This window comes from Tilletiaria anomala, assembly GCF_000711695.1.
Source record: "Tilletiaria anomala UBC 951 chromosome Unknown K437scaffold_48, whole genome shotgun sequence".
Taxonomy (NCBI): Eukaryota; Fungi; Basidiomycota; class Exobasidiomycetes; order Georgefischeriales; family Tilletiariaceae; genus Tilletiaria; species Tilletiaria anomala.
The window spans coordinates 46398-61764 of record NW_013546974.1 but is presented as its reverse complement, the minus strand read 5'-3'; the positions used below and the strand labels follow the sequence as shown (position 1 = coordinate 61764).

Sequence of the window (15367 nt, the reverse complement as noted above, 5' to 3'; positions counted from 1 at the left end):
CTTCGAGCACTTTTAAGCGGAGGATGCGGAGACGTCGCTGCCCCGTCGTGGAGCGGACAAGGTGCGGCGGGTGAGGCCGCCGGCACTAGCGTTTGCGCGAAGCACTGCGCGCTAGGCACAATGCGCAGCGTTATTTCCGGGCGGTGAGAGACCCAGTTCACGAGGCTAGCATAGCGTGGCGTGGCCAAAGACGAAAAGTCCAAGGGTTCAAGGCAGACAGCGTTGCTGATGCAGCGCGCTCTCTGGCCTTTTATGGGCCGCCGACATGAGACGGGCGAGCAAAGATGGATCTGGCTCCCGTTTTGGCCACGCATGAGTGCGTGTCGTTGTCCCAGCTGTCGTTCAAACACATAACCCTACTACAACAGAGGGCAGACGCCTTTCCTGTGCGGGCCGTCGTCCTCATTGGGGTAGCGTCCAACGAGGAGCGGAAGGACAGAGTCCGGAACAGCGTAGCAAATGGGACTCCCCTGTTTGAGACTCAGTTCCGAGGCCCGAGAGTGTCAAGGCGCAGTGTGCAGTCTGATCAAGTGCCCTAACCTTGTAGAGGCCAAGTCCTCTGTCCTCGCTCCTCGCTCCTCTCTGGCTAGGCCCTGGGCGCTGAGCGCCTGGGGGCTTGGGGGGCTTGCAGGAGAGGTATGCAGATGCAAGCGTGCTGGAGCTAGTGCTAGTGCCGTGCAGTGCTGGAGGGCTGAAGCAGCGCGCTCTTCTTTTTGCTGTTACCTAGCAGAGAAGGCCTTCGCTGTCTGGGTGGCTGACTGGCACTGCAGCATTTTCTCGCAAACCCACGTGACTATCTGTTTGGCGCGAGCACCACAGCGCACTACACACACACACACACACTGAGAGACAGAGACACCAACAACGTCAAACAGCGTTGGCAAGCCCCCAAACCCCGGCCGACGCGCCCATCCCTGTCACCATCATCATCCTTCGCCTTCTCTTCTCCGCCATACGGCAGGGTACAGCAAGCAAGGAAGCACGTCGAGTCAAGAACCGATCGATCGAACGGTTGCCCGCTCGCCGCTGTCTGCAGCCGTCGCTGGCCGCACAGACATACAGATCGAGCTTCTCAGCCTGGCGCAGGTCGCGTGCTGTCTTGCCCTCGACCCGAGCACTGCAACAAAGTAACGCCCCTCAAGAAACAGCAGAAAGCTGGCGCTGCAAGCGAGAGCCCGAAATCTTTTCGGCCCTTCTTTTGCGCATCTCCCTGTCTACCTGTCTCCTCTCTTCGCCGCTCAGCGATATATGCAGGAGCAGGACCAGCACCCGGACGGGTAATCGACTGTAGACAGCGCTGGTGTGAGTCGGCGCCCAGAGTCATACCTTTGCCCAGGAAACAGCTACTGCTGCTGCCAAGAAAAGAAGGGAAAGCATCATCATCCTGCATGCTACAGGTCCCTCATTCATCGGTGCTTCCAAATCAAGCCATCTGACCTCTTCTTCATCGTTTCCTCCCTTTGCATCGCCTACCATCATCAGCAGAAAAGCTCCATCGTGCAGAGTCCAAGTGCAGATCAACCACCTGTCGTGAGCTCCAGAGTGCTACATGCCCATCGTCTATCGCGGCGAACGCGCAGACCATGATCCTTTTTTATCTACGAGCTTCGGACGGTATACCTCGACAGCTACAGCACAGCATCATTCGAAGCGAGCCCTGCACGGCCATCACAGCGACTCTTTTCGTCACGGGTCAATCCTGACGCCAGCATCTTTGAGCGCCTCGCCTCTCCCTCCGCCTTCGCCCCATTCGAAGCGCTCGACACCGCTTGCAGCGCGCTGGAACTCGCCGCTCGCATCGCTCTCCACCCAGCAGCAGCAGCGCGCGTGCAAGGACGCTGCGCTTCGGCGCGACGACGGGAACCCGCGTCCAGCCCACGGGCAGGGCGGAAGTTAAAGCGAAGGAGAAGGCGAAGGCAAAGCCGAGGGCGAGGGCAGCATTGTCGGCGGACGCCAAGGCGAACCAGCCAGCAGAAAAGGGCGCAGACGCGGGCGTCAGGCCGCGCGTTTTGGCTCCTGTCGTCGAGCAGCAGCAGCAGCAACGGCGTGAGTGGGACACGACAACAGAGCACATGTGGCAGCCAGTGTGAGCGCGAGCTGACTCTGCTTACCTATTCACACGCCCACCCATGTGCGTGCGTACCTGCAGCTCCCCCAACGAGTATCAGTACGAGCAGCCAGAGCGACGGCAGCAGCACGAGCAGCAGCCTCGACGGCCACGGAGGCTACGCGTCACACGACAGCAGCGCAACCACTGCGCGCGCCAGCGACTGCTCGCTGCATTGCCCAGCGCCCGTCGAAGGTTCCATCCTTGCACTGCGCTCGCGTGCCACAGGCACGCACGCGGGCACGATGTCCAGCAGCAGCTCCCAGCAGAGCCAAAGTGAGGGTGAGGGCCAGGGCGCACGCAGCGCTCCCCCTTCGACCGCCGTGCTCGATGGCGTGCATGACGCCGCCGCCGGTGACTCAGCCCTCGACCTCGTGGACGCGTCCGGCGGGCCGCTCGTTGCGTCTGCCGCACTGCATAGCATTGCGGAGCAGCGGCAGCACGACGACGACAGTGATAACGATAACGACAGCGACGCAAGCGACAGTGACAGCGACGACAACGTGCCTCTCCACCGCCGCACCGCGCTTGATCACGACGAGGCGTCCATCAGCGGGGACGAGAGCAGTGTGGATGAGGATGAAGATGACGAGTTCGCAGGTGCCTTCCACGACGCAGCCAATGTGAAAGTCATGACAGGCTATGACGCCTTTGATGGCGTTGTTGACTCTGAATTTTCCTCAGCCGCCGCTATAGGTACAGGCGCGGCTGCAGCAGGCAGCAGCCTCGCGACGCTGCCTGGCGACCCGCAGCGGCTGTCGCTGTCGCTTTCGGGTGCCTTCTCGTCGCAGGCGTCGGTGCCGCTGCACCTGTCACAGCTTGAGCGCGCGCGCCAGCACGCGCAGCACCGCCGCGACCGCAGCCACTTCTCCATCCCGGACGTCACTGTCACGCCTGCCGAAGACGACGATGGCGGCAGCGACGGGCCCAGCGGCACACGCTGGGAGCACAAGGTCCCCCCCGCCAACCGCCGCAGCGCCATACCCCCACGCCGCAGCGCCGGAGGGATCGCGGACCAGTTAGGCAAGAAGCGGAGCCTGCTCAAAAGCGCTGCCGCGGCGCTTAACGGCCCCAAGTCCTCGCTCGAGCAGGCGCGCGCGCGGTCCTCGCTGCCCGGTTCGTGTCTCGTCAACGGACACGGACACGGCTCATCGAACTCGGTTGCAGCCAACGATGGCGATCGTCACGACGATTATGATGATTATGATGTTGAAGATGAAGATGATTATGATGACACCGACACCGAAACTGTTGAGGACACAGAGGACTACACCGGAGGGAGGGACAGCAGCTCAATGGACCGGGCCATGTCTCCTGTCCCCGCTGCTTCTGCCACAGCAGCAGCATCCGCACAGAGTGGCAAGAAGGGTAAAGGCTTCTTTGGCGGAGCTGGCAAGAGCGCACGCTCCAAGCAGCAGCGGCAATCGGCGCCGCAGAGGCCGCTCATCTCGTTCGATCCATCGGACCCAGCGGCCCATGCTGCGCACAGGCCATCCGTCGATGCGCAGCAGATTTTGCCCTCGCCGAACGGCAGCGCCTCTGCGCCACCGGAAGCGATTGCAACTTCCGCCTCTTCTGCTTCTGTTTCTGGCATGGTAACCAGCGACTCATCGCCCAGCTCTCTCGGCCGCTCGGTCGCTTCGTTGAGCCTTTCGCGGGCCTCGAAGGTGCTCACGAGCCCGAGAAACTCGATCGGCAGCAGTGGTAGTGGCGGCGGCGGCGCGTCCGTGGTTGGCAGTGGGTCCAAGAAAAACCGCAAGAGTGCCCTTGACATCTTTGGACTCGGTAAGAAGGATCAGAAGACGAGGAAGGAACAGGGAGGGCTTGGATGTGGCAAGGAGCAGGTCAGCCACAAGAACTTGGTTGAATCGAGTGGGGCCGGCAGCAGTAATGTTGCAGGGGCAGTGACGCCGACGCAAGCTTCTCCGCGACCGACTGTGGGTGCCATGGTACCATCGAACTCTTCCTCGACCATCGGCAGCGATCGCGAAGCCGACGCTGCTCCGCCGCGATCGAGGTCCGCGTCGATCCACTCCGGGAGCAGCTCGAGCAGCACGGGCGTCGCAACGATCTCCATCAGTGGCATGCCGCTGCCCCCCGCCGAGCTGCCCCGCATCAACGTCGTGCCGCTCAGGCGCGCATCTGACACGCTCGACAGCCCATCGTCGCCTGTCGCGCAGAGCTTCACGAGCGTCTCCTCTTCTGCGTCTTCATTGGCCTCGCCGCAGCTGCGCAAGGCGGTCAAAAAGGAGGCCAAGGCGAAGCTCAAAGCGGAGCAGGCGCTTGTCAAGGAGCTCGAGAAGATCGACAAGATGGTCAGGGCGCACGACGCAAAGGCCGCCAAAGCGGCTGAGAAGCAGCGACTCGAAGAGGAGAAGCGCTGCAGGAAGAGGGCCAAGAAGGCGGGCAAAAAGGGCAGCAGTCCGCTCGGTACGTCTGACGTCGATGACGTCTCCTTAACTGCTTCTTCAGTCAGCAGCGTGTCGACAGTGCCCAAAGCCATATCGCCACCTCTGCCTGCCCCAGCTTCTTTAGAGGCATCTGGCGTCGTCGACGGCAAGCCCGCCAAGAAGCCAGCTCGGTCTTTCTCGTTGTTCCGTGCTCGGAGACCGAAAGCATCTGGTGTCAATTCTGGCACGTCGGCTCTCACGAGGCGGCCCAGCGCCGTCAAGCGAGCGCAAGACAATGCGAGCTCCTCTGGATCCGCCACGCCACACGCTGCTGTTGCCCCCAACTTCGGTGCTACCCAAACGCCGGCCGCGGAAGAGGGAACTCCGCCGCCGCAGATAGACTTCCGCCCGGCCACGCCTGGCTTGTCGTGGTCAGCTTGGGACCGTATCCCAACGCCTTCCGCAGTGCCAGGTGATAACGATGACGACGATGAGCCTGTCGCTCCACTTGGCCCGATCGTTCCCGTCGAGAACGCTGTCAAGCCTGTGCAACGGCAGAGCAGCGTCAAACGCGCGCTCGCCAAGATGGATGCAGAGGAAGAGCGCTTGCGCAAACAGCGCAACTCCATCAGGCGCGCTGGGTCCTTGCAGAACAAGCAGCGACCAGAGTCGGTGAAAGCTCGCGAAAGCCTGCCCAACGGGACGCCTGCCGCTCCGGAAGCGTCACAGAAAGATGCCGAGGATCCCGCGTGGGTCGAAGACAAGGCGGCCCAAGAAGGAGAGGGTAGTGAGACGGAGACTGCAGGAGGTCCAGAGCAGGAAAAGCTGGATGCTGAAACGGCGCATGAGATGGCAAACTTAGCTGGGCCGGTCTTCGCGATGACAGTCACTGCGCCAGACTCGCCTCCTCGACCTCGCGAGCCTCGACCTGGTGCTGTCAGCAGCCAAAAGCCACGCAACAAAGACCAGCCGATCGTCGAGGAAACCCCTTCACCGCATCAGAGCAGCTCTGGGGCGCCCACAGTGCTCTATTCTTCCTCTGATGCCAACATTGGGAAACCTCTCACGGCTGCCAAGCAGCCGCAACAGCAGCCGGCAGCGAAGCCATCCACTTCGAAAATGCCGCCACGCAGGCGGAACCCCGACCAACAGAAGCTCGATCAGTTCGTCTTCCCACGACAGCCCAACACTGCACCGGTGCGAAGCACCTAGTCAGCCTACCTTGCTAGTCGGCATGTCCGGTGTACATCCCTCTATCTCCAGAGCATCGTTCTACACGCTTCTTTTTGGCTTCTTCGGCATCTCATACTGTTCATTACTCTGGTGCCAGAGGAATTATCTCATGTGGCAACCTGTTCCCAGCCTTGAACTCGGCTTCCGGAATGTATTGTATTGTCGCCTACACCACATACCCTGGTATAATTCGAATTGTTTAGGCTGGGGCTGTCGTGTGAGATGCGATTCGTAGTGATGAACAGTTACAGCTGCATGCCATTTGCGCAAAAGAGGGGCACTTGGATTGTGGAATGTAGATCAGTCGAAGTTGCGCAGCAGAGCATGAATGAACCTGGCGGTCTCTGCGTGGCTGCGAATCCCCATGTTCTCGTTAACCGTGTGCTTCGCGGACTTGCTCGAGTAGGTGTTCGGATTGAACTTCCACTGCAAGAGTCGCACCCGCAGTCAGTGCAAAATACATGGTCAATATCGTCAAGAGGAACAATGAAGAAGGGTGACTGCACCCACAATATTGCGCGTCAGTTTCAGCAGATGGCGGCTGTCAGTGTTGCCCGTCATGATGACGGGGGTCACCAGCCGCTCTCTGCCATTTTCGCCGGGAAAGACTACGCAGCGACAGGCACATTTACGCAAAATTATTAGCATTCCGACATGCGAAGAGGGTTTCTGGAGCAACGCGATTTGCGCATTGAAACTACTCACCGTGTTTGATCGTGCCTGCCAGCGTGGCGAATGCCGACGTGTTGGTGGGCGACGCGGGTGTCGGCTCGGACGACTCGACCACCGAAAGCTGCATCGTTACGCGAGAAATGGGTCGCAACAGTCAGCACGCGCGAACTGAAAGCGCCGCGACCCCGTCAGAACTCACTGTGAGAGACCCTGATGCTCCGACCCCAGTTTGTTGCGCGCCATCCTGAAGGCTACTACCCTTGCCAAAGGCATCGACCTTGAGCCCGAATCGCTTGGCCACGGGCCTGAGCACGCGCTCCATGCGCTGCATGATCTCCTCGGTCCCCTCGATGATGCGCTGGTTGACGAGCGCGCTGACGTACTCTGGCAGTGCGTTGGCCTTGGCTCCGCCGCCGATGACGTCAACTGCCTGGCTCGTCTTGATGATGAAACGCTCCACACGTGTGCCAGTCGCGTCGATCGTCATGGCGACGCTCGGCCAGCGGCGCGGATTGCGGAGATACTTGCGCATCTTCTTTGTCAGCTGGAAGCCTTCTTGTTGCTTTCGAGTCGGACGCGAGGCGGCATGGCCAGCATCGATCGCGTCGGCGACGCAGATGAGATGCGTCAAGACCGGGCTTTGAGGTGTGAGCTTCGCTTCGTGTGGTTTCGCTTCAAGAGCTTCAACCAGCTTGGACATGATCCCTATGGCGGTGTGGTCAGGCGGCATCGAGCTGTGGCCGCCTGGCGCACGGACGTCCATCTTGACGTCTAGGTAGCCCTTTTCGCCAACAGCGGGCATGGCGACATCGACACCGTGCTCCTGGCCGATGCCAAGGCCGCCCTCGTCAAGGATGAACTCGATCGAATCTTCACCGAGCTCTTCGAGCAGCACGCGACCGATCTCCATCGCACCTCGGCCGCCGCCTACCTCCTCGTCGAAGCCGCTGAGGATGTAGAGCGTGCGCTTCGGCGCCCAGCCTTCGGCGAGCAGATACTCGGCGGCTTCCATGACAGCGACCAGCATGCCCTTATCATCCGAGCTGCCGCGACCCCAAACAAGGCCCTTCTGCTCATCGTAGTAGCCGCTGAACGGCGGGTGTTCCCACTGGTCAAGCGTCTCGTCTGGCACGGGCACCACATCCTGATGTGCGGCTAGTAGACTCGGCTTCAGGCTCGCGTCAGTGCCAGCGACCTTGTACAGCAGACCCCAGGTGTTGATCTTTCGCAACTCGGATCTTTCATGAATTAAGGGATAGGTGGATGCGAGGTGCTCGTGGAACGTTGCGAACACCTGAAAGCGCGTGTCCTCGCCTGGCTCGCCCATGCCATCGTAGCTGATCGTCGGGATCTGCACAGCGGCGCCAAGGCGGGCAGCCGACTCGGAGAGCCACGTGTCGTTGAGGTCGGGCCGCCAATCGATCGCTGGAGCCAACGCAGCAGGCTGAGCGGGACACTTGGGCACGCGATGCTTTTGCGCTGCGGACAGTGGGAGGTAGTCCGACACGAGCAGGTCCAGATCAGATGCGGCGGTCCTCGCTACACGGTGAAGACTCGAGAGCTCCAAGGAGGCTGGCTGCGAGAGGGCCCAGCCTACAGCAATGAGGAGGACGTAGAAGGCCAAGTTGCGCCAGGAGGAGCTGCGGCTGCGCGTACCGTAGCTACACGCCGTCGTGACGGGGAGAAGGTCGCGCGAGTGAGCTTTCTCCATGGTGCACGCGTGCCCGGTAGATTTGGCCAAGCTTTGCTGGTGTCACAGAGTTCTGCAGCCGATGCTGCCCCGCGATCTTCCTTGACCACGAGGACATATACTGCAGTGCGAGGATAGCGCCGAATGGATACGGAGGGGGCGGGTCGATCGTGTATGAGGAGACAAAGCGAGCCTCTCTCCGCTCTCCTCGTGAGCAAGCGAGCGGATCGATTTCGGCCGACCAGGGCCGACCCCAATCTCCTGTCGGCCGAGAGAGGTAGAGAGATAAGATAACGCCGCTCCACTTTCTGATTGCGTTCTCTCCCTTCATTTGTCGTCCTCATTCAGCGTGCATCAATGCTTTGAAAATTGATTGACCCGGTGGCAGCTGAAAGGGGTTGATGGTCCCCCACCCGCCCTCCAAATCCAGCCAGGTGCCCCGCCTCCTCGGGTTTAGGCGTGCTTGACCCCGAGCGCTAGGGAACCCAGAGGTTAACTTTTCCACAGAGCCAGCTTCTCGTCAAGGTCGGGTAGTCCTGGAAAGCTTTCATCCTTCGACCTCATGTAGGCCGCTTGGGTCTCACTCACGCCAGCCCTTCAAAAAAGGTAGCTAGTGGCGCAGGCGCCTTCGGTGCGTGCTTTTTCCCTCAACCATGATGAGCTGCTTCAGAGCTACTCCGCTCAACTGCTTTTGGATCTGATCTTGGGTGGATCTTCCAGTCGTGTACAAGGGTAATCATGCCAAGCTGGCTTTACAGCCGGCTAAGCACAAAAGCATGGGGGAGCGCGGCGAGTTGCCTCCGCTGGAGCTGTGCTTCGTCCCGGTGCTCGCCGTGCATCGTTAACAGCCAAGCGAACCACCACACACCGCTTTCGGCAGATTGGAAAGAAGTTGCATGGCGGCCACGGCTACCCGATGAGGCGACACTAGGCGGGCGAAGTCGCGGGCCGAACGCAGGTACGAGCAGCACATATATTTATACATTGCACCAAAGCGACCCAAAGTTAAGTTGCATTACATATATATCGGCCTCACCAACCCCTTCAGACCCCGGTCGAGAGCCAGTCGTATCGTACAAACGCCTCTACAGTGTTCCTCTGTGCCAGACTACCGACCCACGCCCTGGCCTCCAGGTAGAGCCAAACCTTGAGCATCGGGAAGACGTCCTTCAAGCTCATCTTACCCTCGCCGGTACCACCACCGCCGAGCATGCTCGGCGAGTGTGACAGCTGGCGGCCGAGCGAGCGCAAGATGGGCAATGCAGACTTGAACAGATCCATGTCCGGGTCCAGTTGGCGCCCGATGCCCTCGAGCAGCAGGATCGAGATGACCGTGTTGACAAAATCTGGCTCCATCTTGACGTGGTGCTTGCGCACAGCCGCGAGCACCTGGCTGAGCACATCGCTGATCTTGATCTGCGCCAGGCTGAATGTCTTGCTCTTGACACTCAGCACGACGTCCTGCATGCGCAGCGCAAACGTCTCCTCGTCGATGACCAGATCAGGCATGCGGCAGCGCTCAACCATCAGCCTGCCAGCGAGCGCGCCGTCGAACTCGGCTACAGCTCCAAAGAGCTCCAGGAAGTTGCGCCGGTTGATTGGGCTCAGCTCGACGGTCAAACCGGCGTCGAGGAAGACAAGCTCGGGCTGATACCCCATCTCGTCGAGACGGGTAAGCTCGTCGAGCCATGCATCCTGGTCATCCTTCAGCGGTCGCAGTCGCTCCAGAACCGATTCGTCTGTCAATTCATCCAGAGGCACTTGGCCTTTCTTTGCCCCGGGTGCATAGTCATTGTCAAAGCGTGCGAGGATGCGCGCCGATAGATCCTTCAGCAGAGACTCCGTCGTCGCGCGGTAGAACTTGACCATGATGTTCCCTGGGTGCAAGTCGGCATGCGTAAAGTTGTCCACCAAGAGCATGTTCTGCAAGAATAAATAAATGTCAGCACCTCGCCCTCGCTCGGACACCAGAAGGACACACGCACCAAGAAGGTGTCCAAGCCGAGGTTGGCGATCCGATGGTCGTAGCCAGCACCGCCCAAATTGAGGAAGTACTTTAGCGGCAGAGCATCTTCGAATTCCTCAATGAGCAGCTCCTTCGTCGAGAAACGGGGCAGCGGCCTGGGGAAGTTGACCGCGCTGCGCCTCTTTCCGAAATTCTCTTCGAAGCGCAGCAGGTTCTCTGCCTCGTTGCGCAGGTCCAGCTGGCTGAACATCATCCCTGCGAACACGTTCACCTCTTCGGGAAAGGAGAGCCATTCTGCTCCTGGAAGGAGATTGAGCGCATGCGCAAAGAAGGACATGATCTTGATGTCTCGCGCAATCGTGCGCTCAACTTTAGGATGGAGGATCTTGATGGCGACTGCGCCGGTAGGGATCTTCGGCGGTGCTTCGTCCTCATCATAGTTTAGTGCCAGAGTCGTGGTGATTGCTTTCTGGGCTTTTCCAACCCCTTGCTTCTTGGGGCTGGGATGCTTGGCTTCTAAGAAAGACGGCGGTAGCAGGTCCGGCTTGAGCTTCGCCTTGTAGACTTGTGCGACGGCCCCAATACCCATGGGATCTTCCTGGAATTCGTCAAAGATATCCTCGAATTTCCGTCCCCCGAATACTTTCTCGATGACATCCTTGGTATAGGCGAGCGAGTGGGGCTTTCCATTGGAATGCAGCTTGCCGAACATGTCGCAGAGCTCCTTTGGGAACAGGTCTTGTCGCGAGCCGGCCCATTGAGCCAGCTGTGGACGATCATTGAGCGACGCACGTCAGTCCACAAGCGCGCTTACGTCTATCACAAGATTCGTTTGATCCCACCTTGATGAAAGTTGGACCAGCAGCCTCCAAGCTCACTACCAAATATCTGTACCACCACAGGGCACCCCATCGCTCGCCCTCCTCCTTGCTGGCAACTTTGCGGCCTCTCCTTTTACCTCTATCCCTTTTGCTGCCAATAAAGATCATCGGCGCTGTGAGGAGAACTGGTAGGAAAATGCAAGCGAGTACGAGGAAGCGCTTGGCCGTGCCGAGCGGCTCGCTGATGTATTTGACAAACACGATCTGGATCGTTTTGAAGAACGATGGTCGATGGCGGTGTCGTGTGTCGTTCTGCTCTTCAAGCGTTGGAGCATACTTTTCGGCCGATTTTTCGGTAAGCTGCTGGTATTCGGACACTTGCTGCACATTTTGTGGCTTCCTCAATGATGCCTCGTCGTGTAGAGCCTCATTAATGATAGCATCGGACCATAGCACGAAGGTGACCATTGAGCCGGCCAGTACAAGCCCAGCTGCTTGCGCGCGAGTCGCTGCAGCAGAAAAGAAGGATGATGAGGACGAGGATTCGTTGTGTGCTGTTGTAGACGTAGTGTGTGATCGTCGCATGAAGCGCAACCTTGAACGTTCCTCATTATGCGCTCTGGCCACGCTCTCCACATACAGGTGTTGCGGAGCACTGCTTGACGAGCCATGTCGAGCTGTTGTTTGGAGCAGCCGATGTCGTACCCGGCTCGCCGCCGGCACAACAGCGGGGATCGCGGCTTTTGAAGCAAGCCTATGCAAGTTGCCTTGGACAGTAAATGAGCTCGGGGTGCATCGCATCGCCGAGCGCTTACCGCTTTCGTGCAATATTCGCTGCATGACACTGGTGGCTGTCAGCGACGATCGCGACAAAGACAGCGGCCAGAATTCCGAAAGGAGAGCGCAAACAGCGAGTGCGCTGAGGCACGATCTGATCGGCTTTTCTCCCGTGCTGCTTGGCGGTTCCAAGTACAGACCATGGAATGAACAAGACTCGATCCAAAGGAGGGGGTTGAGCTGTCCAGACTTGGTCGTGACTGCCCCACGCCTAGTTTGAGTATAGACGCGTCACGTGCAGCAACAGCAACCACGGTTGGCGGCCAAGCCACAGAACAACCACCCAGCGGCCGGAGCACCGCCATCGTCTCATCATGTCACTTGTGCCGCAGGATCAAGCAAGTGCTGATGACGACGGGAAGGGAGGGAGTGGTGCAAGCAGCAGGCCACAGGGTGTCTACAATCATCTTCCTGCAGGCAGTTGCGAGGGATGCCGTTTGAAGCCGGCACGGATCGGTCGCCTTCCCTCCGTGTGTAAAGCTGAAAATTTGATTGGGCCACGGCAAGGCCCTTACAATCGCTTCACACGGCTCCCAGAGGTTCAAGAGGCAAACGCATTTTTCTCTCTCAAGATAAACACTTTTGGAGATGCGCCAAGATATATACGCATGATTTTGATTTTCGGCTCCCGTTCTGAGCACTCACGTTCGCTTCGTTGTAAGCGGCGACCGCGGACAAGCATCAAACCAAGACTCGCTACTCGTGAGCTGATCCGATCGGAACATCTTGCGCGGAAAAGATGAAACCAATGTTGCGCATAGGGCACTCGCCGGCAGTCGCAAGTCCTGGTTGAATTTGTCAGCTAGCGACTGGGCCGAGGCCTGCTCGGCGGACGGGGCCTTGGCGATGAGCGCCACATCGAAAGCCTTGACGTCGGTCTGCAGGTTGTTGATGTCACTCTTGGTGATGCCGAAGATACCAAGCGAATAGAACTTGGGCCTGAGCGTCACAAGGCGCTGGGAGATGTAGCTGGCAGTTGAGCGCGCGAAGCAAAGGGCCAATCGTCGGCCGTGGTGAACTCGGCAACTCATTCTCTGTGCAGCCTGGCCCGCATGTACCGCGAGCTGGGCATCCGCCGTCACCTCACGCAACGATATGCCCCGTGTCGTCAAGGCGCTGAGAGTGTCGTTGGCATCGGCATCAGAGACCGAGTCGACAGAGTTGGCGTCAGGGTGCCCTGCCGGCAGCCTTGTCCAGGGTCTCGGTTTTCTGGTCGATCTACAGATATCTGATATCGTTGATCCTGTTTGAGGAGGGAGAACTCTTGAGCTGTGAAATCTCAAAATAGATCGTCGTAACGTCGTTCTTGACATCCTGGATCATGGCAGCGCTGACGAGCGCGATGGAGGGAGGCGAGGAGGGTAGCAAGCGTCAGGTCTTGCATCTTGAAGAGGAAAAAAGAGTGCACGTTCGTGGGGGGAAGCTGAGGTGAGGAAGTGGTGCTAGGGGAGGACGAGCTTGGGTGATGAAAGAAAGAGGCAGAGTATGCACGAAGAGGACGAGAAATTGACGTCTTTCTCATCCCCTCCTCGACACTCCTGTGATTCCCTTTCACATTCTCTATGAATCTCAACGGGTCAACCTAGTAAGCCGACAGGCTCACAAGGATGTAAAACACGCGGTCAGAATTAGAAAGGGGTTTCCCCAAAATTGCATGGCGAATGCTGCGCTTGAGCCTTGTGCGCTACGCAAGTGAGGAACAACCGGCGTTCCTCCATCTACATTGACAGAATCCCTAAGCTCAAAAACGATTGCGCAGTGTCTTCCACGAAGGCGAGACTCTCCGTTGTTCCCCACCAACTGGATATCCTCACAGCTGCCTCTGCTTGTGAAAGGCACTGTGAAAATGCATCCACAATATTCCCAGGAAAGTCAACAAGTTCATTCATCATTGGGGCTGCTAAGCATTGAAAGCGGCGCAGAGCGCTGAGTGCTTAGCACTTGTATCTGCTTTAGCACGGTGGTCATGCACTAAATTGGAAATTGTTATCAATGCGCTCACAAGGGCATACGACAGGCCAGCATCGTACGCTTTTGGCTGCATGCCGCCTGACTAAGGGCTACGAAGGACCGACTCGGTTGTAAAATGCCTTGAGGCTTAAATTGCCGCTCAGCAAAGTGTCGAGCATTGGACCAATTGCAGTCCCTTTTATCGCCGCCTAAAGCAGTCAAGCGCATCTTCGTCATCACTTGCAACCGGACAAAAGACCGGCAAGAAGCATTATTCCCAAGCAGTGTCCAATCATAAGGATGTCTCACCCTGTTTTAAGTCTGACGCATTATTTGATTCATTAACGAGAGTGGACAGTAAAGGTGACCTCGCATGTCGCAGACACTCATCAGCTCGGCACAAATGATATCTACGTAGGAGCGTACACCGGTGTGCTTCTGTACATACACGAATCCCTGGATCTCGGTAATGTATATTACCTGGCTCGTGCCGCTCATGTGTCCTAATATTTATCGGTCGACTTTCCGCTTGGCCGCCTGAGGCCTGTCATAGTCCTATTTGTTTCGAAGACGCAATAAATCAAGCTCCAAATTAAAAGGCAACAAGAGATGTGGCGCTTCTCATGTACATAACTAGCCGGACATGTACTCCATCAGCACTCCATACATACTCTATCAGCGGTTCTTAGAACAGATGTACGGCCCGCAGCGACCCCGCACTCTACACATGTACGGAGTGCTGGTATGTATGTAACATGTATATATGTACGCAATACGGACACGGGACAAGGGTTTCACACAATGGCGCCATGGAAGTTCTCAAAATCAAACGTGCTCTATGTGTTGTACCAACGGAAAACATGCCACATATTGTACCCAGAAGTCTCCACTTCCCGAGTCTCGATTTGATTGTGGCCCTCTGAGTGTTCTTTGTGCACACAGGATTCATCCTTTCTCAGCCAGTCTGCTCATCGACCAACGTGTAGGCCTTGAAACGCGGCCTGTTCGTCATGGACAACGGCGGTGGCAGCATCACCCTGGAACGCGCAGAAAACCGAATTCCACGCAACTTGTCTCGTGACCCAGAGAGTGGCAAGCAGACGAATGGTACATACACGGGTAGAGGTAAATTTGCGCTTTGTATGAGGACCTTTGAGTATGGATACTAGGTTCTGCCCGGATGTGATCCTCTGCATACCGTCCATGCAATCCGACACATATGACAACCCAGATGTGGAGAGGATGAGGCCGATGCAGCTCCCTGGAGCCTCCGCGGAGGGCGCATGGAAAACGACGCTAAAAACGGTCGGCGAATGGAGGAGACTGTGAGGGGGCAAAGAGAAAGAAAAGCGCACTGATCAAATGAGAAAAGAAAGTGGAAACTCGCCAAACCGCGTACCTAGACGTGGACGCGCCCCACCCTGACAGCTTTTTGACATGTGGGGAAAACGAGCGCGAGGAAGTACACCTCATTGGAATAGGAACATCCCCGAGTCCTCATCGCCCGTCAGAATGGTACACACATGCATATACACAGACACAGGCACAGAGAGAGAAGAGGGAGAGGGAACCATCTGACATGGGCCCTGGAAAAGCGGCAAAGCTTGCGAGTTACGGCATCGTTGCGACTCTCAAAGTCGTGGAGCTGCAATCTCTCTCTCGGCCCATCGATCCTGCGGAAATGCACAGGGAGCGCTTCTA

General features: G+C 58.0%; 4 protein-coding genes across 4 annotated transcripts; 1 reads left to right on the top strand and 3 right to left on the bottom strand.

The window, feature by feature from the left end:
• Positions 1-2149: 2149 nt before the first annotated feature.
• Positions 2150-6042, top strand: K437DRAFT_129766 (uncharacterized protein). The gene has a single exon (XM_013387463.1). The coding sequence runs from the start codon at positions 2353-2355 to the stop codon at positions 5707-5709; it is 3357 nt and encodes a 1118-aa protein (XP_013242917.1). The 5' UTR covers positions 2150-2352; the 3' UTR covers positions 5710-6042.
• Positions 5800-8208, bottom strand: K437DRAFT_274450 (carboxypeptidase S). The gene is made up of 4 exons (XM_013387462.1): positions 6602-8208; positions 6436-6523; positions 6241-6338; positions 5800-6156 (listed from the first exon to the last, which is right to left on the bottom strand). Exons 1-4 carry the CDS (start codon positions 8111-8113, stop codon positions 6031-6033), a joined length of 1824 nt encoding a protein of 607 aa, XP_013242916.1. The 5' UTR covers positions 8114-8208; the 3' UTR covers positions 5800-6030.
• A 928-nt stretch (positions 8209-9136) lies between these two features.
• K437DRAFT_224738 (ABC1-domain-containing protein) lies at positions 9137-11347 on the bottom strand (the record flags this gene model as incomplete). The annotated part of the gene is made up of 3 exons (XM_013387461.1): positions 9137-10015; positions 10078-10824; positions 10901-11347. 3 exons carry the CDS (start codon positions 11345-11347, stop codon positions 9137-9139), a joined length of 2073 nt encoding a protein of 690 aa, XP_013242915.1.
• A 690-nt stretch (positions 11348-12037) lies between these two features.
• On the bottom strand, positions 12038-13342 carry K437DRAFT_256885 (uncharacterized protein). Its single transcript, XM_013387460.1, has one exon. It carries the CDS (start codon positions 13027-13029, stop codon positions 12358-12360), a length of 672 nt encoding a protein of 223 aa, XP_013242914.1. The 5' UTR covers positions 13030-13342; the 3' UTR covers positions 12038-12357.
• Positions 13343-15367: the final 2025 nt, after the last annotated feature.